Below are 26,185 nucleotides of genomic sequence, written 5' to 3'. Positions count from 1 at the left end.
TTATTTAATAATTCGGACTTCTGCTTCTGCTATCTCTTCTTCTTCTTCTTGAATCACGATGTCTGTAATAGTAGTCATCTCTGTCTCTGTCTCTATCTCTGTAATGTCTACGTCTTTCTTCACGAGAAGGAGAGCGAGATCTGTATCTGTGTGTAGGAGGTGATCGACTATAGTCTCGACTGCTTTTAGGTTCATCCTACGGATACGCAATGAATATCATATAAAGCAAAGATAAACTTACAAAACGAGATCTTCTTTTAGAGCCTTCTTTCAAGTCTACCATTTCATCGGCACGCTTTTTACGAATAGTGTCCATAACAGATTCACGTTGTGATTTTCTTTCTTCTTCTTGTTCTTTTTTCTTACGCAATTCTTCTTTCTTTTGTTCAATAAAAGCAGCTGGAATTCCACCTACAGAGTTTTGGGCACTTAGTAACAATTTCCAAAGTTCACTTAAAAACACTTTTGTTTTGCTTTCCAGAAATCCGGTCAGGTTGATTTGGATTCTTCTTGGATCCGGTTTCTATACATCGTTGAATAAATAAAGAGCAGTCCAAATTGTTTACCTTTTCTTCAAGCAAACCACATGTGTAATCAATAATGACTTCATCTTCAAAGCCAAGCAGTTCTGTTATTCTGTTACTAATCCACGGTTTAATGACATCTAAATTTACTTTGTTCATATCCACCTAGATGTATTAACTTGACGCGTATTATTTTGTGCGTTAGTTTACCTTTTGATCGAATTCTGGAGGAAAGGACATAGTTTTAAGGAGCTTCTTTTCTTTATTGCTGAAACGGCTATCTTGGTCTGTGCTTGTACCCTTTTATTGAGTTTAGTAAAGAAAGGCACTAATGTATCTCTATCTTACCTTGAAGAAACCGGCGTCACCCATATTGATTAAAATAGAGAGAAGAAAAGGAGGAGGAGGAGAAGGGAGAAAGAGAAAAAAAAAATATTTCAGTCTCTTTCTTTTTATTTATCATTTGAAGTTCCGTTTCCGAGTTTAAGCGACTATGTTATAGTGATGGATAATGTATAAATCTTCCAAAATAAAAATGTAGCAGATTATTCTTTAGTTTGACTTTACACCTTATCAAAACACTAAACTGACTTTCATATTCAGTCTGAGTCTCGCAGTGAAGTAAGTATATATTGAATCTATAAGAAACGTAACTTGAGGACGAGACACAAGTGTCCAGGTCTAAACTTCAAGACAATAAAAAAGAACAAACAAAAACCATAATTTTCTACTTTAAGGTGAACGAATAAAGAAGAAAAAGAGAGTATATCCTTCAAAACGCAAAACAGAACAACAAAAAGAAGAAAAACCGAGAACAAACAAAGTTCATTGAACACAGTAGTCAAAGTAAAAATATCAGCGAAAGAAACAGTTTGATTTGCGCAGTAGCAAGGAAGAACTAATCTCAATTAGGCGTATAAATATATGCTACTGAGTAAATTCTTTCAAGGGAATGTACCATTGATTCCATTAAATTATACAAGTGACATTGCGCCTTTTAAGCTGGATGTATACAACTAAATTGGATTGTTGAATGCATAATATTTTGTACCGTATTTAATGCGTGTGCTAAGTGCCACCTTTTATACATCAAAAAGTTACAATAAATTTCAATCACTCTGACGTTTTTCATAAGAAAGCATTCTTTTCTTTGATTTGGAAATACATGCGTGTTTTGTCAAGTACTTTATATAGATAAGCAGATAGAATTTGCATAACTTATTCATGCAACAAAAGAATCAGACAAATAAGTACTTTGGCAGTGAAAAATACGACAATCCTCTCCTTTTTGTTAGGCGTATAAAGATGATGTAAAGCCTGTTTTTGCCTAGTGTCTCTACTGCACGAATGTCATATCAGATTGGTTACTCGCATACAAATATTTTATTAAAAAGACACTTAATTCCCCCTCCCCTCCCTTTAAATTAAAAAGAATAAACAAAGCAATGTGAAATAACAAAATGTAACTTGACATGTCAAACCTTTCTATTATTCTGAAAGAGATTATCAAAGCAGAATAAAAACTTGTGTCTATATGTTGCTTTTTTATATCAATATGGAGTATGTATTCGATGTTAGGCATACCGCGTTTATTATTCATACTGTAATGTCTTCTTTAAAAGTAACTGTCTAGAAAAAATATGCATTTAGAGTAATTTGAAAATTAATTTCGTTTTCCCCTTCCTCTTTTTTTTCTTCTTCATTCAACTCAATGCCTATTCGCCATTTTGATAGTATGTTTAAACGCATCATCTTGATCACTTAACTTATTGTCTTGATAGTCTTTACAGCTGAACGTCGTCTTATTCAAACTTCAGCTGTAGCTCAACTCAAAGACAACAGACTAGGAATTGATGGCAACTATTGGATTCGTAAAGTAGTCGCAAAAGAAAACGCGATTGCAGCTATGGGTGGATTGCCTCTTCGCTTAGAAGCATCGATTGCAAAAGAACTCGAAGGATTCAAGTAAGCATCTTATGCCACTTTCATACTTTTTTTTTACGCGTGTTCCTTTTTTTTTTTTTTTATGATAGGTCCAGTGGCATTCAACCCATCTTTGTATTTTCTGGCTTATCCATCTTGCGTAAAGACAAGCCCTTTTCAACAGAAGATGCTCGTCCTAGTCATCGTGCTACTGGTTGGGATTTTTATGATAGAGGCAAATTAGACTTAGCCCTTAGTAACTGGGGAAGCAGTAGTGGTATTCATTCAGCTGAATTACTCAATACGGTATTCCATATCTTGAATCAACATCATGTCGAATTTATTCGTGCACCTTATGCTGCTTGGGCCCAGGCAAGTATGTACACCAGCTAAATCAATATATACTTACATTTTTGTTTTGTTTTCTGTTAGCTTGCTTATATGTACTCAAAACAGTTAGTTACTGCTGTCTGTGGTGGTTCTGAATTGTTAATGTGGGATATTGATAAAATGATCACTGGTATCGATTTCGAAAAGGGCAATTATCATTGGATCAGCAAGCGTACTGTCCTTCAAGACTTACATGTCTCTGATGAACAATTCTTGGATATCTGCATTTTAGCAGGATTTGAATACTGCCCTAGTTTCCCTCCACTCAATACTTCGCATGTTAGCTTTACCTTTAATGGGGTTCATGACTTGATTAAACAGCACAAGACAGGCTTCAATGCTGTCCAAGCATTCTCGGACAATCCAACGGTGTCCAAGAGTAACTATATCGACATCTTTTGTCGTACACGCTGTGCTGTCAAGTATCACCTTGTCATTCAAGATGATGGCCAAGTACGCCCACTTCATATTGAACATGCACCCAATGATATTCATGAATTCATTGGCTATCGTTTACCAGACGAACTCTACTATTACCTTATGCGTGGATTGATTGGGCCTCAGTCGATCAATAACCTTGTGTCTGGTGTGTTGATTGAGAGTGCCCCTTTAGACAATGGTGAATCTGTTGAATACCGTAATTTCTTGACACAATTACTGAATATCCGTACTCAAACCTTAAGCTTGCTAACACAACCACTGCACCCTTTTTACAAGACACGTAAAGTAGCCAGTTATTTCTGGTTTGAACCTACAGTAGAACAGATTATGCATCATCAACCCACGGAAGGAAATGCTTCCACACGTATTGATGCTACTCCTTTAAACACTATTTATGAAAAGACCAAATCATGGAATGTCACCAAAGATTTCATTCAGCCTGAGCTAGAACATCAAAAGGTAAGACAAAGAATACCTCTTGGTTGCTTATTTGTCTATGATAGACCACAGTCATTGATATTAAATTCTGTATTCATGCTGTTGAGAATGAATCCAAGGCCAGCAAGACTATTTCTCAACCTCATCCTGAGCAACTGTTGGAAGAGAAGAATGAAATTGTGGCTAATGTGCTGTGGAAGACATTAGAGATCAGAGAGTAAGTGATGTGTATCATGAAAAGACTAACCTATCTAGTTTCTTGACTTCTTCTAAACATATCTACACACCTTGGGGTCAAGCACTTGCTGGTGCACTTGCATCTAATCCAACCATGTTACTATCTACACAAGAAGCCTTATTAACAGCACTTGAACTCATTCGATTTGAAGTCTTGACAGACAGAGAATACAGCAAAACTTACTCTCATCCTCTGGGTGATGCAAACCAAAAGAAGCATATCATTCTGCTTTCCCGTGCCTTTTCTTTATTGCCTATGCATCTTAAGGTAGACATGATACAGGCATAACAAAATACGCTAATGAGCATTGAATATAGAGCATACCATGGTCTGGTCCTCTTAACCGTGATTTGCTTGTGTTTAATAGCTTCGTAAAAGCACTGAATCGTAGCTATAGAAATCTATGTGAAATGTTGACTTTATCCTTCTTTTTAAATGGTCTTGTCAAAAAGGACAGAGATGATTATTATTCCATTGCAGACAGGTACAGTATAGACCAAACATGATCCATGGTGTTTAATAGGGTAAAATAGCCTGCCTTATATGGCTGATGTCAACGTTGCACTCGGTCTTGTTTGCAAACACTACCTTGAAAGAATAACTGAAGGCAAAAGTCCCTTAGAGAGTTTATCATTGACCGAAAAAGCTTTTCCTACTTGTGAATCTGTCAAATCTGATTTAGAACAAGGTTTCCAATTCTGGAATCAACTCTTTGAAGCAGTTCAAACACTTTTCAAGACTGAGTCTATTCATTCTACTACGCTTGATATGTTTCAAGGTGCTAATCAATGGCTTCAAAAGAATCGTTTCTGATAATAAAGAAAGTGTTCAACAGAAAAAACTGATATTTAAACATTCTTCAATGTGGGGGGGGATTGACAACTGTTACTTCAGACCACCCGGAAACGGAGTTTGAATAGAACTGACCTCAGCAAACACACCCCCTTCCTTCCTTTTCGTTTTTATCTTCTTACACTATTAAATTAGATTGAATGGTTATGCGGCATGCTCGCATTCTAAACCTATTCATATCCAGTATCTCGCCCGTATCACTTCCTATTCAAAAAAGCCTAACAACATGTGTTGGGTGTGGTCGATTTCAGTTACAACCTAAGTTTCCTTATACCACCATCACGCCTGTCAAAAAACACTTTTCCCCTCATCCCAAAATACGGCCAGCAGAACCTTCTGTGGCTATCACTAAACTCGTTAAACAAGATCGAACAAGTGAGGCCTTGGCAGCCTATCTCGATGTAGTTTCAAAAGGTGGCATGCCAAGTCGAGAATCATTGTATCAACTCACACGATCACTCTACAAGTCATCGCATCTCCATGGTCTGTATGCTATTCATGATACCCTCTTATCTCGTCTACACCATCAGAAACCATCCAAACGATCCAACAGAAGCAAGCGTACTTTACTCTATCTAAATACCATGCTCATCAACCTCATGGGTAGTTACACTCGCCCTGTTGATATGGTGCGTATTAAAGCACTTTGTAAAGAACTCAATCAATTTCAATGCAGCAATCAATCGCCTATTGTGCTCTATAACACACTGATCAAAATCATGCTTCAACAGCAACAGACAGCAAGTGCCCATGCTTTGTTAGACGATTTATATGCTCGTCATTTACAGCCTACGATGCAGACCTATGGTATATTGATGAAAGATGCGGCCATGCGTAAAGACAAATCAAGGCTATTGTCCTACCTGGATCAAATAGACAAAAACCCTGATTTGGGGATTGATTATGCCACTGTGAGTATTGTAGTGGGTGCATTATGCAGATGTCGTGCATTTGATAGAGCAGTCCATGTTGTGAAGGCACTGCATCTACCAAGAACCAAAGATGAAATCAGTAGTCCGAAATACACTCAGCATTTACTTGAATGGATTGAAAAAAGGAAGCAATACAGCCAAAAGAAGAATAGAAAAAAGAAGAAAAAGGATATAAAAAGAAAATAGCAGTTTGATTCTGAATGATTTGATACTATCAATAAAGACATACCTATGAAACATGCTATACTTGACATCTTTCTAGTGGCTTTGACAATTGCCAATCAAAAAGATGAGGTGACTGTCCAAAAAATTTTTTCAGCCAAAAAAGAAAATAAATAACTAAAGCTTCTTTAAATCATTTTTTTCTCTTTCTCTCATTGTTATTCTATCAAGATGGAACACCAAGTACGTATAAACTATCCATGATAAACCAATACTTACCTGTTTGCTATAGACCGAAAAGGCCTTCCAAAAGCAAGCTGGTATCTTCCAAAACTCCAAGGACGCTAAGAAGCGTAACCAACGTTGGTTCAAGGAAGTCGGTTACGGTTTCAAGACCCCCAAGGAAGCCAAGACTGCTACCTACATTGACAAGAAGTGTCCCTTCGTCGGTGAAGTCAACATCCAAGGTCGTATCTTGACTGGTGTTGTTGTCTCTACCAAGATGAACCGTACCCTCGTTGTTCGTCGTGACTACCTTCACTACATCCCCAAGTACAACCGTTACGAAAAGCGTCACAAGAACATCTCTGCTCACGTTTCTCCTGCTTTTGAAAACGCTGCCATTGAAAAGTAAGTACACATAATCACCTTCCACTATCATTATCTGTTTTTTGTATGTATAATTTGCGTCCTTGCCATGTAAATGATGCAGGATCAGTGTTTTGCCATGTTTATGTTTATAGCTTGTTTTGCCAATCATATGATATGACAAGGGCGCAAATTTAAATAATAACGGATGAGGTAGTTGGTGAGGTAGCGGCTCCACCAAGCCTTTGAATCCAAATGAGTTTTTGCTAAAAAAATTTTTTTTTTCTTTTAGCGGTGATGTTGTTACCATTGGTCAATGTCGTCCCCTTTCCAAGACCGTTCGTTTCAACGTTCTCAAGGTCTCCAAGGCCAAGGGTGCCTCTAAGTCTTTCTCCAAGTTCTAAATCGATTAGACTTTACTAATAAAGACTTTTTTTAATTTCTTGTCATACATATTTACAATGGTTTTATTAAGGGTGCTTAACAATAAGGAGAAAAAAGGGGGTGTGTCAATACTGACTCCTTCATGTGTTTTGTTTATTGTTGTGTAATATGTTTATGATTTTAACCAAACAAGACTCCCCTTTCTCCTTATTTTTGTTTTGTTTTCTTTTCTCTTTTTCTATCTCTTGAACGTCTTTATCACCTTCTTTCATACTCTTTTTAGTTTTGAATGAGTACAATATTAAAAGTCAGTAGCGAAGAGACCAATTCCCGCGTTTCGTTCTCAACTCAGGTTCAAAACTCTCTTTTCTGCTCTACTACTAAAAATACTACTGTTATCAAGGCAACAGTAAAGCACGTTGAGAAAATTATTGTACCTACACCTCCCACTCCTTTTAATAAAGATATGAACAACACCGTGCTGGCATGGTTACAACAAGAATTAGCAGTCTATGTAGACTTGATGCTCATGACAACTTTGCGCGATCTGTCAACCAAAGACTATTGGCTAGGTCGACCTTTAATATGTTTAGCTCATCGCTTCTTTCCAGATGCTGTCCCAAACTTACGAGAACAACTTGAACACCATGTCACAAGTCACTTACGAGCTATTGAGTTGTTTAAAGAACGTTTAGGCGTTTTATTGAACGATAACCTCGATATCTATTTTGGTCAAATTCAAACTGCACTTGAACAACATGATGTGACACTCGACACAAGCATGGTAGAACAACAGGCAATTCATATCTTGGTGCCTTTAAATCGATTGTTTCATCAACTGGTTGAGATTGTGCGTCAAGAATCAATTAGTCACCTATCATCACCGACACCACAACGATCCCCTTCACCACCACGTATACAGGAAGACACCATCAGTCTAGAAGACATTGAAGTTTCATTGAAGCAATTGGAGGCTCAAGATTTAAAAGTGTTTCAAGCGTCTGTATCGGAGTTGCCTGCTTTACCTTTTGCATTAGCAAGACGTATCTCAGTCGTGGATGCAACGCATGCAGCCCTGATCCTGCAGCTTCAACAAGGGAATATGCGTACAGGTATTGAATTCAGCACAGCAACGGCCTATATCCGGAACGAGCTTGAGTTTATTCAGGCCAAGATGCTCAAGACAACCACCACTGATGTAGGCATTCAAGATTTAGAGGCAAGGTCAACCAAGGTCGGTAAACTCATCGACACCATGCGTGAACGATTCAAGGAACACTTGGAACAAGACGATCAACAACAACAAGATCAGTTCAGGTCATTGTATGAGAAATACCAGCTCATTATGAGTTGGGTTGATGAAGTACGTGTCTGGTTTGTTGAAGCAGAACGTATTCGTGGTTGGATAGAGACCCGTATTGAGCAATTGGAATCCAAACCACTGAAGCACCCTTTGGACGATATTGAATATGAATACACACTGGACCAGATTGCAGCATGGAACGCAGAGCATGATGAACTCGATCGCGAAGTGCAAGCGTTTGATGCTCAGGACATGACCCGTTTACGTGCTCATGTCAAGACACTCACTTCAGCAGGGGATCAAGCCAAAGACCTGAGTCCGGCAGATACAACCACGATTGAGATCACATTCACCACACTCATGACGTTGGACCGTCTTATGCACCTCTTACGTCGACACGCTTATGACTTGCACATGCTAACACTGCGCATGGCTTGGGAACAGGCCCATGATCAAGCGGTGGCCTGGGTGCGTCGAACGACAGATGAGGTACGCCAATTCGTACAGCAAAAAGCACGTTGGAGACCACCACCCTTGGTCGTCGTGAGTTTACCGCCTGATACAGACACAAAAAACGACATGATCAATACGTTGATTGAATTTGAAAAACAATGTGCTGCCTTTGATCAGGGCCAGTTTACAACCACTGTAAATGCCTATCAAGATCTAGACGATGCCTGTCATGTTGAACTGCCGAGTCATTTAGAGTCCAGACAAGTGGCTATTGAAGAGGCATTTGAAGAACTCACACATCGTGTTGGGTTTGCAAGACAAGTGGTCGAACAGTTTTTGGTGGTCACTGATTTCTTGGAAAAAGCAGATCAACTCAAAAGTGAAGGAGAGCAATTGAGGCAAAAAATCAGTCATGTAGAGGAACAAGAGTTATTGGAGCAGCACGATAAAATGAATGAAATCATGTCGACCAGCGAATTTAGTGAAAAAGTAGCCTTGTTTCAAGAAAATGCAGTGCGTTTAGTGACAGGTGTGGCTGCTCGTGTGCCTTATCCTGAAGCAACACATCCAACAGACCAACAGGCGAACGACGATGCTAATGAAGTTATTCGTATGGTCATGGGCGCACGTAAATCTGCTTTAGTCTTGTTTGGTGAAGCCTTGGATCAAAGCCTAGCTTCTTTGCGTCGTGCGATTCAGCTACAAAAGCGGGCTAAGCAGATTCAAGATGAAGTCACTCGTTTGACTGGCTGGGTGGATGAACGTCTCAAGGCAATGGAAAAGTCTAAAATAGACGTGTTTGTTGCTGGTAAATGTGCTTTGGATGATACGGATGTGGCTCGCTTAAAAAAAGAACGAGAAGGTCAAGTTGCCAAGTTGAACGGTATCAGAGAAAACGATGTAAAGCGTCTGGAAGAAAACTTGTTTGGCTTTCAACAGTCTTCATCAGCACATTATCCCAACAATACGCATGTTGCATCCCAGATCACTCACCTGCATGATGCTGTATCCTATCTTGATAGTCAACTGAATCATCTGGAAGAGACCCTCAAAGTACATGGTACACGATTGGATATCTTGGGTCAGCGTATCTCTTGGGAAAGTCAGCATACAAAATCCACAGTTTGGGTGTCCAATACGATCTTTGAAGTATGGGATTTCATATCTCGCAAAGCACAATGGAGAGCCTCTACAACCTTAGATGACTTTGAGGAAGATCAAGTGATGGTTGACCAAGAATTCAAAGCCTTGCATTCAAAAATACTTGCATATCATGAAACTCAATTTACACTTGTCCAACAAAAGTTTGAAGAGTTAGTTTCTGGATTTGGTAAGCCCCTTTCATCATGCTAAAGAAACCGTTTATTTATTTGTTTGTTTGTTTGTTCTAGAATCTTTAGCAAGCAAAAGTATGCCTCCTGAGCATCTTCAAAGGCGCCAAGATACTCTCAATCAAAACTTTCATAATCTACAAGATTTGCTTGTGTATGCTCAACAAGTATTGGATCAACATATTGCATTGACACAATTTACAGATCAAGTCAAAGTATTATCAACTCAAGGTTTGAGTCTTGTCAATGATATTCAACAAGCACTTGCACGCGTGAATGAACCAACGATTGATGATGTTCAGCAACAATTGGTTCAGTCTGTTCAATTGTTTGATCAAGATGTTGTTCAGTTATGGATGCAGTCAGGTTCACAACTGCCTTATCCTCAGTGCCCTGAAGATGCCCGCAGCACACGCCCTACCACAAACGATGATGAAGTGTCAACAGAAGTAGCTACAGCTGTCTATCGCACTTACACTGAACTTCAAGACTTGGTCAAGCAGATGAATGAGCTGCTGCAACGACTAAGTACAGGCATTCAGCACCGTATTCAGTTAAAAGAACAGTACCATCAAGTAGAGATTGTGATAGAGACGATGTTGACTATCATGCAAAGTATCACCATGTATAGTTTTGATTTGACAGTACATACAGTGACACTAGACCATCAACCAGTTGAACTCGATGCATGTAAACAAGCACACGCTGAATTTGTGAAGCAAATACAACAGTTGCAGACAAATGATTATGAGCCATTATTGAAGCAATGGGAGGAAACACAAGCAGCTTTGGTATCTGACCAATGTGATGCCATTGTGAGTGTCAAGGCGAACCAAGCATTGATGGTGAACTTGAGCACTACTTGGGAATCCCTAAATCATCATATACAACAATGGGCACAGCAATTACAAGTCTGTAATCATCGTAAGGCTTGGTACGATGTATGGAAGCATCAATGGCAAGTCCTAAATCAGTTACAAGAGAATGTGCGTGAATGGATGAATGAAAAACACTTGTGGTTGTCTAATGAAGACCATCGTCAAGACCTTCAAACATTAGTCGATCGTCTTGAAGAATACAGTGCAACACTGGATCAACATATGCAAGAAGAGTTACCTGCTGTGACTTCAGCACATGACAAGCTAAAGCATTCATATCAAGCTTTGTCTACAAGCTCATTCGAATCAGATGCTGTCGTTGGTGCGCTGGAACAATCTGATCTTGATAAGCTGGTCTCTAAGCTACTTGATTTGATCTCTACTCAACGCTCTGATATTCTTATGATCCAACAACGTCATGATTGGGAAACAAGCGCGGATCAAGTACTTGGTGAGTGTTTAGCCAAGGAAAAAGCAATAGAGCAGTTTATCAAGACGTGTGCTCGCTGGTCGCCTTCTCAAGAACCATCCTGCTTGAGTCAAGAAGGATTGGCAGTCATGGATCAAGCTACAACTGAACAAGTCAATGCTATCCGCAACCTCTTACATGCGTCTGAACAACTTAAACAATCTACAGAACCTGTTACTCGACGCATATCAGGACTGGAAACAGCCCAGGAACGCATTCAGCAACACCATGCGTTTATGAACGAAGTAGTTGCACAGCATCATCTTATTCACACTTGCCTTGATAAAGTGAACGAGATTGAACAATTGGCTGAACTTACCCGAACTCGATTCTTGTCGCTTGCACCTGCAGATGATCTTGCTGAAAATGAGGATCTAGAGAGTTATAAACAACGCGTACATGAAGTCCATATCCATATCCAGACAGCCATGAAGTACCCTGTCCGTCAGTTCCTTGACCATGATGCACAAGCCAAAGATGAGGACATGACGCATAATGCCTCTGTTGCTGAAATGATTTCTGCTCGCCAATCTCGACTTGTTGAACTTGGTCACACCTTGAGTTCTATTCTCAAGTCAAAGGAGCGTTTATCTCGTCGACAAGCAGCTGAAGCATCGTACAAGGCAGAAGCTGAGGTGGTACGTGAATGGATTGCTGCAAAGCAACAAGCTTTGGATGAACAACACAAGCCTTCTCAAGACACGGAAAGCTTGAGATCTGCTGTAAGTGCTATAAATGGACTGTCTTCTGCCATTACTGCTTATGCTACTTCAGTACATGGTCTTGGAGAAGCAGCCACTAAATACGTTTCTGTCATTCAACAACAACTTCAAGCTGACGAAGATGATACGGAGCAAGTCAAAGCAAGTGTAGAATTAATTCAATTTATGCAGTCAGAGATCAACACGGCCTGGAAGACATTAACTGACAATGCAGCCAAAAAGCAACATGAATTCTCCAAGGATCTTCGTTATGTTGAATTTATTCATTTGGCAGACAATTTCAAAGCATCATGTGAACAATTGACTACCACCATAACAAGTATGTCCTTGGAAGAAATGTCAGAAGATGTAGTGAATCAATGGCAAAAAGAGATACAGACACTAGATAACAAATCACTTGAAGCAATAAAGTCGCGCGTTCGTGAGGAAGTTGTGTTGTTGGGTCAACAAGATCCTTCTACTTCCATCATGCAAGCCTGTCTTGATGAATGTGTTCAACAATACGATGCGGCCCGTGTCTTGGCTCAAGAACGATTCACAGAAGCAAACCATCACCGTCTCAAAGCAGAATATGTTATCGGTGCTGATACACTGAGCAACCTTTTGACAGAAACCGAAATATCACTTGCTGAACTTGTAACTAATCCTCCTGTGGTGATTCGTGGACTTGATTTGGTGCAAGACAAAGCCTTTTTGGATCAATTGACAGAACGCTACAATCGACTCTGCCAAACATTTGATAACGAGCTTCACGAAAAGTATGATGAACAGCGTTCTCTTTATCGATTTTTACAGTTGAACAAGGTCTCTGACTTGGAAGCCATTGATCAAAGACACACTGATTTGGAACGACACTGGAAACAAATCAAAACAGATCTGACGCAAGATAAGCATCAGTGGGTCGGTCAAATAGCTCAATGGTATGACTTGCATCAAAAACTGAATGAAATGCAGCATGATTCTTTAGCTGGTATCATAGGCCGCCTTGAGCAAATGGACATAGCCACCATTTGTCTGGATGAACAAGAAACGGCTACTCTACCTATTTTCTTGGAACAAGATACAGCTCTTTTGAATCTACTCAAGCACCGTATGACAGCTTGCTGGGACGTTGCTCAAGATCTTTCTGATACAGACCAAAACTTGACTTGTTTCCGAGAATGTTATGATGCCCTGGATCAACAGATCAAGGACACAGAAGCACGCTTAAATGATACAAAGCATGCTGCTCAGCAACAAGTAGATTGGTTGAATTGTCAACAAGGTGTAAAGTCATTTGCTTTGTCTGTAGAGCAAGAAATTGAGTCGCTTGAAGACGGCATGGATATCTTGGCCTCTCATGTGGTTGATGATATGGATACCAAGGCATTGGAAGTCATGTATCGTCAAGCAGTAACAAATTATGCTGTTTCTGAATCAAAACAAAAGGACCTCTCTCAACAATTTGCTGTACTTAATGCACGTATTGAGGCTTTAGAAAATATGTCAGTACCTGAGCTCAAGACTGAATTAGAGGAAGCACTGGCTGATGTGGAAGATACTGCAGCAGATATGTGTATTGTCAATGACATGATCCGTCGCGTAGTTGGACTTGGAAAAAGTTCAGATAATATTCAATCATGGCTCACGAATTGCTCTCAAGCGATTGATCATCTGTCTCAATTATCACCTCAAGAAGAAGGCGAGTCCGTAATTGCGCTTGAATTGGCCACGTTGTCTCAAAAGATGACTGATTTTGAGAAGGTGATGCAGTCATTCCGCGACATAGAACAAGAACTGCTTGCAATCAAAGAAGACAATGATAAAAACGAGATGCAAAAGGTTGTTTCTGCTCTCAAGGAAAGAGTTATTCTTCCTATCACAGATAAGGTGGAAGCTCAATGGAAAGCAACACAAGATGCATTGAAAGAAGTAGAAGTTCAGGTGGAAAAGACAACTCGTGGTGTTGCTATTGCTCGCAAGATGAAGCATTTGATGGCTCTTGTGGGTGAAACAAGAGAGTTTGTGCACAGCATTCAACTGTTTGATTATGATCTTTCGAGCACTATTGGCATGCCCATAATGGATGATCAAGATATGATTGAAGAGAGTAGTATCATTGTTCATGAAGAGATCCAAGAGAACAAGCTGGAGGATCTTAGTGTGGGTGAGCAAGGCGAGTCTGTTTCGAACGATCAAGATCTTTCTTTTTATGCAGAACAAGATGAAAAGAAAGACACTTCTCGAATCCCACCCATTATGTCCATGCCTCGTCAACGGGATATTGAAATCATACAAGTCAACTTGAAGGCGCTTGAATTTGAAATGAAGCCTCAAATCAAACAAGAACTCAAGGAACTAAATGCCATAATGGCTAGTCATGACATGGATCTTACATTCAAGCAGCAACATAAACAAGTCAAGGAATCAGTTCAGAGTTTGATGGACTTGCTCAATAAGACGCATGTCACTTTGAAGAAGTCGTTATCGATTGGCAAATATTTAGCCATGGTGGACGATTTAGAGATCTTGCAAAGCTCCTTGGAAGAAGCAGTGAGTCAATCAGCACCTCATCATACATTGATTGCCAGCAGCACAACTTTCAGTCGTACTGATTTACAAGCCAAGTTGATTGAATTAGATGCTCGCTTCAAGTATTATGAGCGCAAGATTGTGCGGAGCATGGGAACAGCTAAAGATCAGATAAGAGAAGTGACTCGATTGTCACCTAAGGGTGGTGTCCATGTCAACGAGCACTTTAAACAAATGGAACACAAGTGGGAGCGCATTAAGAAACAATTCAAGACGAGAAAGATTGAATTGAGCCGTACTATTGATACAGCTGCTGACAGTAACAAGGATCAACAATCTCGTATTCGTAAATCATCTTTGCCAACTCGTAAAGCATCTTCTTTGCTTCGTGAACGAGCAGATGTATCTCTTTTGAGACAGCAGCATCAAAGGCTATCACCCACTATGAGCAGTACGTCCTCCACCTCTTCTTCGACACGCACTACAAGCAGCAGTCGAATATCACTTGTGCCACAAGGTGCCAATCGGTCCAGATACTTGGCTCCACCTACTATTCAACAACATCAACCTTCTAAATCTGCCACAAGTCTCAAGTCGCGCACATCAAGTCAACCTCAACAGCCTAAACCCCCATTGAACTCATACGTTGCTGACCCAGATAATGATTTGGATATGGAAATTGGCCGTATTGTGAATGAGACGCCCTATCGTGTCAAGGTCAAGATGGTACCAGGTGAAGTAGGTCGTTATTGGTTTGGTGATGCAAATCCTAAGCTTGCTTATTGTCGTGTACTGAAGAGCAAGATGGTCATGGTACGTGTCGGTGGTGGATGGACAGAACTTTCACAGTTCTTGAGAGACCATGCTTTGCTTGAAGGCGACTTTATTCCACGCCAAAACCGAGTCTTGAGTAACATCAATGCAGTTACCAAGGGCAATAGAAATATGATACCCGAAGAAGACGAAGAACCCAAATCACCAACGATTCAAGAAGGTTTTATTGAGACGCATCGTGCACAACCTCTTCGTCATCATCGCAGTGTATCACCCAACACATTGCAACAACAACAACAACAACAGCCTGTGACCGGATCTCCCAGTCATTCAGCAAGCACAACGACATCTCATCATACACCAGGATACAAGGATGGCGACAAGTTTATTGCTGTAGACCAGCATGGAAACCAATTGGAGGTCAAGATGCGACGAGCAGCCATGAATTTTATGAATGCAAGCAGTAGTAGCAGTACAAATAATAGCACAACAACGGCAAATAACAGTAGCACAAGTAGTAGTAATATGAATGATTATACCAAAAGAAGAATGGCACGAAGAAAGAAGAAGCTTGCTACAAATACCAGCTTGTCTAATGACAAGCAAGATGACATACTTAATACCGCTGAAAATACACCTAAATAAACATACATCATTTTATTTTATTTAAAAGTTGTCCTTCATTTTACGAATTTCACCCAAGACATCATAAGGATGAGTGTCTGAAGTTGGGTTCTTGATCACTCGATGAATGACTTCAGATTCTTGTACACGCATAAAGGGGTTCGTCAATTTCTCATTTTGAATAGTAGAGGGTGTAGTACAGCCAACTTGCTTGGCCCAATTAATCTTTTCTTGAATGTGCTTGTTATCCGGCTCAATGTGTTGAGCAAACTTGAGGTTAGATGATGTATATTCATGGCCAAAGTAGACTTTTGTATCATCAGGCAATTTCATGAGTTTAGAAAGAGCTGTCCACATATCTTTAGGAGTTCCTTCAAAGAAACGACCGCAACCAGAAGAAAAGAGACAATCACCTGTGAATACAGCGCGATCATTACCACGTTCAACATAATAGCAGAGATGATCCATTGTATGGCCTGTGGTAGTGAGGGCACGGATAGTCAAATCACCCAATTGGACAGTATCATTATCTTTCAAGATTTTCTGAACACCTTCCACTTGTTCTGAGCCACCATAGCAAACAACATCTTTTGCAAAAGGTTTTTCTAGCAATTTCTTATTACCACTAGCATGGTCCCAATGGTGGTGTGTGGTGAGGATCCTATTTTATGATATTATTTTTTTTTTTTTTTTCGTGTAGTGATAGGTTACATGGAAAATGTGTAGTCTGGGTAGTCTTCTAAAGCCTTTAAGATATGTTCGGGTTCAACAGGGTCAACAGCAGCAGCTTAATAAAATGTGTAAAAGAGTTATGCAAAATACATTTTCTTACCCTTCTTTGACTTTTGGTCGAGTAAGATATAAGCATAACTAAAGCGTGTAGAAGAATACAAAGGTCAGTATACTAAACAGAAAAAAAAAGAGCTGAATACTTCACTTGTCTTTGAGACACTTGACAGGTTTTATCAACATAGTGGTGAAATAAGAACGTGTTTGATAGAGACGAGAAAGCATCACAGGAATTATTATTATTTTTCGAAAAAAAAAAGCCCAAGTGACTATTAACTTGGATATCGTCATTGCTCACTTCACACAGACGTCAGTTGTATTTTATGCTTTAGTGAATAAGTTGATTTTTATGCAGCATTGCAAAGACATCGATACTTGTTCTTTGGCTATAAACTGCGACATACACATATGCACGCTATAGAGTTCTCACGGTTGTACTTAAAAAAAAGTCTTAATCTGCATTTTTTGGGGACATTCAGCCAGTGCCTGCGGCGGGCTACTAATCTGCTTCTGGTGTTTCTATGTATTAAGTATCAAAAACAGTTCATAGTACTCCGTATAGAAATAGGATTAGGTCTAATAATAGCTACAGCGATAAATATCTCTTTCAGTTCACATGCATTTGATAAATTACGGATTTCTTTTTTAAAAAAAAAAGAATGAAAGACCTGCGTATTGCTATAAATATGGCCAATGATAAAACATCTTTGATAAATAAAACTATCTTTTACAAAATGCTTCCTTCAATGACTATTTCTAATGCAGTTTATTTCCAAAAAAATGATTATTTTTGGAGTGGATGGAGTGTTTCCTAAAAAAAAAAAAAAAAGAGGACAATTGTTTGTTTTTCTTAATTATATATAGGACCAGGCGTGAATACTAGCTTTGAAAGTCTCGAGAACGAAAACAAATGAACTCTCTTAACGAGTACACTGGTATAGATTCTAGTAAACTTCAAATTGGATAGCATTCTTCAATGATACTGAATTGACTTCTTTTTTTTAAAATGCTACGTGTTCATTGGTCATTTTTAATTTTAAAAAAGTAAAATTATAGTTCAATCGTAGTGTGATCTCAAGTTGTAAAGACAATTCTGGACAGTGGGAAATAATGTCAATTGAATGTGAGAACCAATAATTCATTATCTTTAGACATATCAGTACTCACGATTGTAAACAGAGTAAATGAATGTATAATATACAGCCAATCAGAATCTGTATAACATCACCAGCCATTTGAAAATGACGCCAGTCTGCATATCATTCGCTACTTCCCGGCGTGTCCCGCGGTATCCAAAATATTACCTGATTAAGAAAAGATCGTGCGAATTTAAGAATTTAATTATCTTATCTATTTGATAAATCATTTTAAGGGGTAAGCATCATAATAGCAAGGTAAATTTTATTTAAATATGTATAAAGCAGTATAAACAAAGAGTATTAATTACATGAAGTTCTCTATAACAAGCTCTCGCCCAAACAACAACGAGCAAGTGAGCAGCCCACTTGGACAGTTTGGAACACAGATTGTGAATCTTCACCGAGAGAAGGATTGACTTCCATGATATCAGCGGCCACAAGCAAACCAGTTTCAGCAATGGCTTCACAGATATAGTGACCTTCACGGAAAGTCAAACCACCACGAACAGGTGTACCAGTAGAGGGTGCCACTGAGGGGTCTAAGGCATCCACATCAAATGATAAGTGAATAGGTAAATCACGGTTAGGGTTAACATGATCCAATGCCATCTCAACCACCTTTCCAATGCCATAACGATCAACATGATGCATAGAGAATGCTTTGATGCCTAAATCCTTGATAATCTTCTTTTCTCCTTCATCTACATCACGCAAACCAATATAAGTCAAACGGTTAGTCTTCAACAAAGGCTTAACCCAAAGGAAGTCAGGATGTTCTTCAGCAATGCCAGTTAAGAAACTGAGAGGACAACCATGGATATTACCAGAATCAGTGGTAGCAGGGGTATTGATATCCTAATTTGATGAGTATCTTGATACATACAAAGGTGTATAACTTACAGCATGAGCATCAACCCAAACAAGACAAGCATCAGGGTAAGTACCAAACACACCAGTAACAGTAGCCAAAGCCACTGAATGATCACCACCCAAAGTTAATACAAATTTACCTTGTTGAGCAGCAGTCAAGATTTGCTTTGAAACTGCTTGAGTGACAGTAGAGACGTACTTGGGTTGTTTCAAGTTTTGCACATCGGGGTCTTCAGCAGGACGCAATTCTTCAATTTTTTCATTGGCTTCATAACTTACAGAATAACCCATTTCTTCCAATTGGTTCAATAAACCAAATTCAACAAGGCGAATAGGTCCATCTTCAACACCTGTACGAGGCTGACCGCCATTGAAAGGAACACCGATAACAGAAATATCCTTGGACTTGAGGAACTTATTTTGTGACATTTTATAAAAAATTTTAATACAGAAACAAAAGAGAGAAAGAAAGAAAAACACAGCTCTCAATTTATACTTTGTCCTTTCACTGTTTGCCCTTCATTTCAAGTTAAGCTCACCAATTAGACCGTGAGAAAATAAGGCACGGTCACATGCTTGACGTAGAGGACAGCACAATTTATTTTCGTTTCAAATAAAAAACAAGCAAGGCAATCAAACTAAGGAGTAACTTTAAGGGAGACTTGTATGCCTTAAGTTTCAACAAGAAAGGATGCTTTACCAAAATAAGACGTAAAACATCGTATTTACGCTCAGTATAAGGAGGATAGCGCACGTTGTTTGCCTTTTCCATCGCTTGTTTCTTAATCAACATGGATCTTTCATGGGTAAATGTCTGATAGGACTTAATTCCGTGATAATTACCCATGCCGGATGTACCTACACCGCCAAATGGAACAGCGTACTCTGTGGTGCAGCCATAAAAAGATTAATAACAGTCATTTTCGCTTATCTGATCTTAATTAAAGTTTACCTGCTTGGTGTGTCAAACAATCATTGATACAGACACCGCCAGATTGTGTATTCTTTAAAACTAGGAATGTATTACAAGGTTATACACGCACACACACATATATATATATACATACCTTTTTCAGCAAGCTTTTCCTTTTGAGAAAAGATATAGAGAGCAAGGGGAGGATTCCTAAGAAGCATAAGTATTCTGTAATGATATTCTAGCGTACTTTACTTTTGGTTAATAAGACCAATCACTTCATCCAAATGGTTATAAGTGATAACAGGCAAAACAGGACCAAAGATTTCATCGCGCATCAAAGAAGGATCATTCGGCTTTACGTTTACAACTAAAGTAGGTGCAATATAACGATCCTGAATATCTACTTGACCACCTATGACAATATCACCACTTTGACGTTGTGTCAATATATCAGAGATACGCTGAGCATGTCTTTCAGACACAATACGACCATAATCTTTCGATTGTTGTGGATCAGAACCATACCATTGTTCTAGCGTGTTTTTAAATGCAGAGACAAATGCATCTAATTTAGATTGGGGACACAAAACATAATCAACTGCAATGCAAATTTGACCGGCATTGTAGAATTTGCCCCAAGCAATGCGATTGGCTGTCAATTGGATGTCTGTATCGTCTAAAATGACGGCAGGACTAGCATTTCCAAGCTATGAGTCTATTGTTGAAGGACATCTTACTTACGATTTACCACCTAATTCAAGAGTAACAGGTGTCAAGTGCTTGGCTGCTGCAGTCATGATAATTTTGGCTACAGTATGATTACCAGTGTAGAAAATATGATCGAACTTGTATTTCAAAAGCTCAGTTGTTTCTGGTACACCACCATTGACAATACGATAGCAACTCGTATCCATATATTTAGGAAACAGCTTAGTAATCAAAGCAGCTGTATGAACAGAGACTTCAGAGAGCTAGATACAAAGTAAGAGACCATATTGGTTATATCTATTTCACCTGCCTTTAAAATCACAGTATTACCAGCAGCAATAGCACCCACCAAAGGAACCAGAGAAAGCTATTTTTTGTTAAGTCACGTATTGCTCATTAAATGCTTACCTGAACAGGATAATTCCAACTGCCTATGCGCATAATAAACACAAGTTAGTCAGTAGCCTATTGGCTTTATTTTTTTTCTTACCTAAAATAAGAACCACACCAAGAGGATCACGACGAACAACTACTTTAGCTAAAGAATTGATGCCAGATCTTGGTTTGATTTTTTCATCTTGAGCCAGTTTATCAAGATTCTAATTTTTCTTTTATCAGTTGCTGGATTTTTATCACTTGTTATGATTTACATCTAGAAAATAAAGACATTCATCCAATACAGGTGCAATATCACCAGTCAAAGCTTCTGTTTGAGGCCTATTCATGTCCTTGACCAGGGCTTCGCAAAGCTTCTGTTCATTGTCATGAACAAGATTGTAAAGTTGTTGAATCTGCTGTTTGCGTCTATTCATGTCTCGAGATTTTCCCGTCAAGAATATTTGTCGAGCGTGACTGACATAGTCTTCAATGCTTTCAAAGCTAGTATATTGAAGTAGATCTGCACTTGACATAAAGAATAGAAATATATAAAAAAAAAGAAGAAAAAAGGGCTTTTTGTTACTTTTTTATTGTGAATGAGAAAATGAGCTTGTGCACGGGTATTACGAAAAAAGGAAAAGGGTTATTTTGTAAGGCGAAAAAGACCAGATTTAGTAAGCATTTCTTCGTTGTAAGAAAGCTTCTTTGAGTACAGAATTCATGGCATTATATTGGTGATTGTCTTCTTCTATCATATCTACATCTTCTTGTTTATTCCACCAACTTTCTCTTTGTTCTGGGTCACCAAATCGTTCTTTGTGAATTGTGTACAGAATATCATTCATTTTTCGGTATTCTTCATTTGATGTTCTTGTTGAAATGGATACAGGCTTTAGCACTTGTGATGTATTGGGGTATAGGGTTTTCTTCTCTTCTGTCGAGGGACTATACAGAATCAGAATAATGACAAATCCATAAGAAACCTACTTGGGCGAATCGTTCCGAAAAGGTCTTGATCGCTTCAAGGCTCTTTCAAGTGATTCTGTTGATATAGATCTCTTTAAGCGATTTGTTTTGTTGATATCATTTGATTCCATTTTATGGTTTATGACAAGATAAAATGAAGAGTCCCAGTGCAGTTGTGTCATAGAGAGCTACTTTCGGGTCGAGTTGAAAAATAAGAAAAAGAAAAAAGATGATGACAATGTGACTGTCTGGAACAAGAGACGCGTGGATGTTCACTGCGCATTAACCTTCTATTTAAAGATCTTTGTTCAGCAGATACAACTGATAATGGTGGCTTTAAATAGCTTGCTTAGTCTCCACCTCATTCTGCTAGAATAGTGTATTGCATTTGGGTATCTTCTTTTTCAATTGTCTTGATTTTAGCTTGCTTCTCTTGGAAAGCATCTTTCTGACCATCAAGGATGCTCATAACATTACTAGATTAAGGCATTGGATTTCTCTTTTTTTTTTCTTTATTCTTTACTATATAAATGGTTAATAAGTCTTATCTAGTCAATCCAAGCTGTAATCTTTCTTAATACAGCAGGAAAAAACATTGTAGAATGTAATGACAAATTGTTGTTATGTTTTAAAGCTTGACATGAACATTGGCAGAGTTTTCTTCTAAAAAAATGGATGGGTTTAAATTACTGTTTTCATGTCAAAAAGTAGAATCCAAAAAAATGAAGAAATTAGAAATTCAAAAGAAATGATGGGCTAAAAGTATCTAAAAACGGAGAGCCATCAGAGAAATGCAAAATGCGCAACAAGCTTCACAAGCTAGGTGCTGCTTCTGGCCGCGTTTTGGATATCCATTGTCCAGCAAGAGGAGCTGTTGCTGTGCTTATTCATATTGGATATTATGAGGAGCTCAAAGTTATTCTAGAAAAATGGAAGATTGTGCCTGTCCAGGATTTCAATTCTTTCGATCCCCAACACCTTCGCGATCCCAAGCTCCTTGAGACTCTGACCAATGACGAAGAGCGTATAACAAAGCTGAAGAAAATTCATCAACAACGCCTGGTCCATGCCTTGGAATACATGCGTGTACATGTTCACCGGCCAGTGGCCCGTGATTTTGTACATCGCGGATGGCTTACTACGAGTAGGCTCAGTCTACTTTCCCAGATGACACATTCCACATAAAATCCTTTCTGAATAAGGAATCTGACGCTGACGACCTAATGCAAGATCAACCTGGTGACGCACCAGACAGTGATTAACAAAATGGTCACCATCGATTCAAATACCTCTATGCACTCACCTACGAATTATGACTCTAATTACGCTTCTACCTATGATCCAACTTTCACTCCTTTAACCTTCACTATATGGAACTCTACTGGTCTCCCTCGTCCGACAATATCTGCAGTTACCAACGCATTAAAGTCGAGCTTACTCTTATTTACTACTGAAACATGGCTATTGCCTCCACTTCAATATCATACATACTGACAGCAATATCACACATATGCAATACCTATTTCTTCTGCTTAGTATTTCCCCGCCTTTTTTGGGTATTTTACAATGCCTTTTTGATCAGGTTGAAACTGAAGTGATTATCTCAGGTTTTAACTCCACTGCCTTCCATCCTTCTACTGGTGTGTTACAAGGCTCCATACTGTCCCCCTTCCTATACTCTTTGTATATTGACTCTCTTCCGAAAATATTTCGTGGCATGCACCTCCTACCAGCAGTAAGGCAAAACAGAAGAATCAATCCTAAGAGACTCCATAACGGCCTTTGGATCAATAGTTTACTATATGCAGATGATGTTGTGATTATGGCACGCCGTTCACTATGCAATCATTACTTAACCGTGCACAGCGCCACTCTCTAAGCCTTGAATATCGTTGGAATCCACTATAATGTGTTATCGTCACCGGTCTCCCTGCTCCTAGCCAGCCATACTCGATCTATGATACGCCAATACCAACAGCGTCGTCTTTTGAATATCTAGGCATTTCGTTCAATACTAAGGCTCAAATTGATGTCTCCTTTCTGATTCGTCAAAACACACAGTCTGCTCTCATAGCTATGCGTGCTGGGTTCTCTTCTCTGGGATTCTTTAACCAAATTCGTTTCTCTAAACTGATCGCTGCTCGTTTGGATACTGTAGAAATTTTTTGGGATATTATGAAAGACGACATATATAACAGAGATGTATCATAGAATATATTGACCATAACGCACCCTAAAATAAGTTTTACTAACTGTTCTTTTAACATCTGCAGAGAGGATTGCTCTCAATTTCAAAAACTAAAGCCAATGAGATGAAAGCTGAGGTAAAAGTGAAGTGAAAGTTGCCTGCTTGTTTTTAACATGAGTTTAGTTTTGGAAAGTTACTCCTAATGATTATGATTGCTTCATTTTACAAGAAAGCGAACCTAGAATTACCCTAAGAGGCTTTAGATCACCCAAATTAGATATGTAAAGTAAATTGATCTTTAATAGATAGCCAACTCAGTCTAAATGCTTGTGAACTTTTAGAACTTTCCAAAAAAAAAAAAAAAAAAAAAAAAAAAAAGTGTATTTTACAGTAGTTTCTGAGTACTGGAGAAATAGCATGGAGAACAGTATGGATCTGGAAGTAATTGATTTATTTTGCTCTTCGGTATGTATCGCCTCCAATACCCCTTGTGTATCTCATCAACCTAATTCTTAAACAACTAACAATTTTTTATGTCTTATATCATAGAACAACAAGAGGCATTTTATTGCTCGTATCAAAGAAGATACTATTTTAGCAAAATTCCTCAAAATCATGTAAACCAATAAGCTTGTATACGCAACACAACAGACTGAACAAACTTATAGATACGACTTCTATTTCATTGGAAATCGGAAACTGGACGAGGTTAATGAAGCGTCCTTTTGCCGTAATCTTATCGATTCTTTACATAGCATTAGCATAGATTATCAGCTTAAAGAGTATGCAAAAAGCACATCTAACGCTAGGGTCAACATTCAAGGGTAAACTAATATGTTAATACAATGCAGTGTCGGTGCTAATATATATCTAATGAAATGTCAGATCGGATTTGTATAGAAACACTTTTCGTATCTTAGAAAAGAACAAGAAGTAAAAGACCGTATGCAAAAAAAAAAAGCTGACGGTGGCATAACACTCATGGATATACCCCTTTATGTTTATGAGATCAAACAGCCAAGCATCAAATCCAAAGACTTCTAAGCCAAAGATTTTCAAACTGCTACTGATATAGAGTTTTGTAAAACACATTGCTATGAAAAATCTAGTTTCATCAAGCAAAAGATATTAAACAGCTGGAAAATGCCTCTACTGTTATGTTCGAATCACTTTAATAGAATATAAAATAAGTGACTAATTGATTTTATATATTTTGCGGATTATTCCAAGAAGATGATCACAAAAACACACAGAAACAGATTTAATCGAATTGATCTTGGTACAAAACAGCACCTAAAATAGTTGCTGTTAAATCGAATTTGACCTTCGATGTAGCGTATGCGTTCCTAGCTATGAATAATTTCCCTTTTAGATATAATAAGTAGAGTTTTTTCCTTTTTCTCTCATACTTTTCTATACTGCTTGTGGTGTTCTGATCTCTTTAATGTTGTTCTTGTAGCTGTCGAATTTGAGCTACGTATAAACTCTATAATTTGCCTTTGACGAAAACATAACACTTCAAATGCACAATGCAGTTCTTTATACTATTAAACTCCTTAAAGCTTTGAATGATAAACAAAGATAATGTTGAGGAATAATGAGGAGTGACCAAGAGCGAAAAAAAATGCCAAGAAGCTATTTTGCGGATGCCTTTAAATCGTTTCCTGACAACAATCTGTGAACGGGGGTGACTGTAAAACAACAAGAATGGCCAGCAGAGCTAGCGAGCTCCTGTGTTTACGACAGCTAGAAAAAGTTGTATGTGCTTTTGGTAGCAACAGCAGGCAGTATTAGCAGCAGCGATGGAGTACCTTTATACGTCCGAAATTGGAGTATGGTATTTTTCTTGGTCTTTACCGAAAATCCGATTTTGGAACTCTAGAACATGCACAAGATACTTGCCTGCGACTCTGTGTCAATAGCCATTCAAAGGGAACAACCGGATCATTTAAACTGATGACCAACCTTCCTTCCATGGCCAAATGTAAAGAGCACCTCGTCTTCAAGATAATGATCCGTTTCGCAACGCTCCCAGAAGACACACTAATAATGCAACTAATGGCACACATTGATACGTATCCCTTTGCTCGGCAACAGCAGATCTTTCTCTAGTCACAAGTATCAAACAAGAGCCACATCTGGTTGCGTCTTAGCGATAGTTATAATACGCTTTCCGGCTGTGTTGAAGCCGATGGAAACGCAAAGAAGCAACTCTTGGGACTTCGTCAGCGTAACTTGGATGCTCTTTGTGCACAAACAAATGCCTCTGTCCTCATCTCTACCTGCAGGCCCTT

At 38.7% G+C, this 26,185-nt stretch overlaps 10 protein-coding genes across 10 annotated transcripts; 5 read left to right on the top strand and 5 right to left on the bottom strand.

Moving 5' to 3' along the window:
* Positions 1-119: 119 nt before the first annotated feature.
* B0P05DRAFT_574889 (PWI domain-containing protein) lies at positions 120-896 on the bottom strand (the record flags this gene model as incomplete). Its single annotated transcript, XM_051581603.1, has 5 exons — positions 120-140; positions 242-523; positions 567-689; positions 735-824; positions 873-896. 5 exons carry the CDS (start codon positions 894-896, stop codon positions 120-122), a joined length of 540 nt encoding a protein of 179 aa, XP_051430918.1.
* Positions 897-4,854: 3,958 nt separating this feature from the next.
* On the top strand, positions 4,855-6,229 carry B0P05DRAFT_558442 (uncharacterized protein). The gene is made up of 3 exons (XM_051580148.1): positions 4,855-6,032; positions 6,132-6,143; positions 6,193-6,229. Exon 1 carries the CDS (start codon positions 5,226-5,228, stop codon positions 5,922-5,924), a length of 699 nt encoding a protein of 232 aa, XP_051430917.1. The 5' UTR covers positions 4,855-5,225; the 3' UTR covers positions 5,925-6,032; positions 6,132-6,143; positions 6,193-6,229.
* On the top strand, positions 6,107-6,939 carry B0P05DRAFT_558439 (40S ribosomal protein). The gene is made up of 3 exons (XM_051580147.1): positions 6,107-6,143; positions 6,193-6,530; positions 6,781-6,939. The coding sequence occupies exons 1-3, from the start codon at positions 6,132-6,134 to the stop codon at positions 6,890-6,892; spliced, it is 462 nt and encodes a 153-aa protein (XP_051430916.1). The 5' UTR covers positions 6,107-6,131; the 3' UTR covers positions 6,893-6,939.
* Positions 6,940-7,010: 71 nt separating this feature from the next.
* B0P05DRAFT_640804 (uncharacterized protein) lies at positions 7,011-15,962 on the top strand. The gene is made up of 2 exons (XM_051583755.1): positions 7,011-9,958; positions 10,020-15,962. The coding sequence occupies exons 1-2, from the start codon at positions 7,162-7,164 to the stop codon at positions 15,956-15,958; spliced, it is 8,736 nt and encodes a 2,911-aa protein (XP_051430915.1). The 5' UTR covers positions 7,011-7,161; the 3' UTR covers positions 15,959-15,962.
* On the bottom strand, positions 15,963-16,972 carry B0P05DRAFT_558437 (hydroxyacylglutathione hydrolase). The gene is made up of 4 exons (XM_051580146.1): positions 16,875-16,972; positions 16,770-16,807; positions 16,649-16,724; positions 15,963-16,598 (listed from the first exon to the last, which is right to left on the bottom strand). Exons 1-4 carry the CDS (start codon positions 16,949-16,951, stop codon positions 15,980-15,982), a joined length of 810 nt encoding a protein of 269 aa, XP_051430914.1. The 5' UTR covers positions 16,952-16,972; the 3' UTR covers positions 15,963-15,979.
* A 1,119-nt stretch (positions 16,973-18,091) lies between these two features.
* B0P05DRAFT_558433 (arginase) lies at positions 18,092-19,179 on the bottom strand. The gene is made up of 2 exons (XM_051580145.1): positions 18,766-19,179; positions 18,092-18,720 (listed from the first exon to the last, which is right to left on the bottom strand). Exons 1-2 carry the CDS (start codon positions 19,162-19,164, stop codon positions 18,184-18,186), a joined length of 936 nt encoding a protein of 311 aa, XP_051430913.1. The 5' UTR covers positions 19,165-19,179; the 3' UTR covers positions 18,092-18,183.
* B0P05DRAFT_558429 (Aldehyde/histidinol dehydrogenase) lies at positions 19,141-21,298 on the bottom strand. Its single transcript, XM_051580144.1, has 9 exons — positions 21,010-21,298; positions 20,850-20,958; positions 20,768-20,790; positions 20,670-20,726; positions 20,393-20,622; positions 19,904-20,344; positions 19,803-19,858; positions 19,688-19,747; positions 19,141-19,620 (listed from the first exon to the last, which is right to left on the bottom strand). Exons 1-9 carry the CDS (start codon positions 21,268-21,270, stop codon positions 19,334-19,336), a joined length of 1,524 nt encoding a protein of 507 aa, XP_051430912.1. The 5' UTR covers positions 21,271-21,298; the 3' UTR covers positions 19,141-19,333.
* A 110-nt stretch (positions 21,299-21,408) lies between these two features.
* On the bottom strand, positions 21,409-21,834 carry B0P05DRAFT_478326 (uncharacterized protein; the record flags this gene model as incomplete). The annotated part of the gene is made up of 2 exons (XM_051575013.1): positions 21,409-21,682; positions 21,725-21,834. 2 exons carry the CDS (start codon positions 21,832-21,834, stop codon positions 21,409-21,411), a joined length of 384 nt encoding a protein of 127 aa, XP_051430911.1.
* A 664-nt stretch (positions 21,835-22,498) lies between these two features.
* Positions 22,499-22,888, top strand: B0P05DRAFT_478270 (uncharacterized protein; the record flags this gene model as incomplete). Its single annotated transcript, XM_051575007.1, has 1 exon — positions 22,499-22,888. A coding segment is annotated over one exon (390 nt), but the record flags the coding sequence as incomplete, so codon positions are not given.
* Positions 22,889-24,240: 1,352 nt separating this feature from the next.
* B0P05DRAFT_558421 (uncharacterized protein) lies at positions 24,241-24,781 on the top strand. The gene is made up of 3 exons (XM_051580143.1): positions 24,241-24,356; positions 24,441-24,508; positions 24,560-24,781. The coding sequence occupies exons 1-3, from the start codon at positions 24,309-24,311 to the stop codon at positions 24,717-24,719; spliced, it is 276 nt and encodes a 91-aa protein (XP_051430909.1). The 5' UTR covers positions 24,241-24,308; the 3' UTR covers positions 24,720-24,781.
* Positions 24,782-26,185: the final 1,404 nt, after the last annotated feature.

This window comes from Gilbertella persicaria, assembly GCF_025201335.1.
Source record: "Gilbertella persicaria strain CBS 190.32 chromosome Unknown B0P05scaffold_51, whole genome shotgun sequence".
NCBI lineage: Eukaryota > Fungi > Mucoromycota > Mucoromycetes > Mucorales > Choanephoraceae > Gilbertella > Gilbertella persicaria.
Note: the sequence above shows the minus strand (reverse complement) of the source record. Positions and strands in the feature narration are given on the sequence as shown.

Bases quoted from the DNA above. Each gene is read 5' to 3' on its own strand.
- B0P05DRAFT_558442 (XM_051580148.1), top strand. From the start codon at position 5,226: ATGCCAAGTCGAGAATCATTGTATCAACTCACACGATCACTCTACAAG.
- B0P05DRAFT_558439 (XM_051580147.1), top strand. The intron at 6,531-6,780 runs GTAAGTACACAT...TTTTTCTTTTAG, and splicing joins GAAAACGCTGCCATTGAAAA to CGGTGATGTTGTTACCATTG.
- B0P05DRAFT_640804 (XM_051583755.1), top strand. From the start codon at position 7,162: ATGAGTACAATATTAAAAGTCAGTAGCGAAGAGACCAATTCCCGCGTT. The intron at 9,959-10,019 runs GTAAGCCCCTTT...TGTTTGTTCTAG, and splicing joins AGAGTTAGTTTCTGGATTTG to AATCTTTAGCAAGCAAAAGT.
- B0P05DRAFT_558437 (XM_051580146.1), bottom strand. From the start codon at position 16,951: ATGCTTTCTCGTCTCTATCAAACACGTTCTTATTTCACCACTATGTTG. The intron at 16,808-16,874 runs GTGAAGTATTCA...TACACGCTTTAG, and splicing joins GTCAAGTGTCTCAAAGACAA to TTATGCTTATATCTTACTCG. The intron at 16,725-16,769 runs GTAAGAAAATGT...CATTTTATTAAG, and splicing joins CGACCAAAAGTCAAAGAAGG to CTGCTGCTGTTGACCCTGTT.
- B0P05DRAFT_558433 (XM_051580145.1), bottom strand. From the start codon at position 19,164: ATGTCACAAAATAAGTTCCTCAAGTCCAAGGATATTTCTGTTATCGGT. The intron at 18,721-18,765 runs GTAAGTTATACA...TCATCAAATTAG, and splicing joins TTTGGGTTGATGCTCATGCT to GATATCAATACCCCTGCTAC.
- B0P05DRAFT_558429 (XM_051580144.1), bottom strand. From the start codon at position 21,270: ATGTCAAGTGCAGATCTACTTCAATATACTAGCTTTGAAAGCATTGAA. The intron at 20,959-21,009 runs GTAAATCATAAC...AAGAAAAATTAG, and splicing joins AATGTCTTTATTTTCTAGAT to AATCTTGATAAACTGGCTCA. The intron at 20,791-20,849 runs GTAAGAAAAAAA...TTATGCGCATAG, and splicing joins TGGTGTGGTTCTTATTTTAG to GCAGTTGGAATTATCCTGTT.
- B0P05DRAFT_558421 (XM_051580143.1), top strand. From the start codon at position 24,309: ATGGAGAACAGTATGGATCTGGAAGTAATTGATTTATTTTGCTCTTCG. The intron at 24,357-24,440 runs GTATGTATCGCC...CTTATATCATAG, and splicing joins TTGATTTATTTTGCTCTTCG to AACAACAAGAGGCATTTTAT. The intron at 24,509-24,559 runs GTAAACCAATAA...ACAAACTTATAG, and splicing joins GCAAAATTCCTCAAAATCAT to ATACGACTTCTATTTCATTG.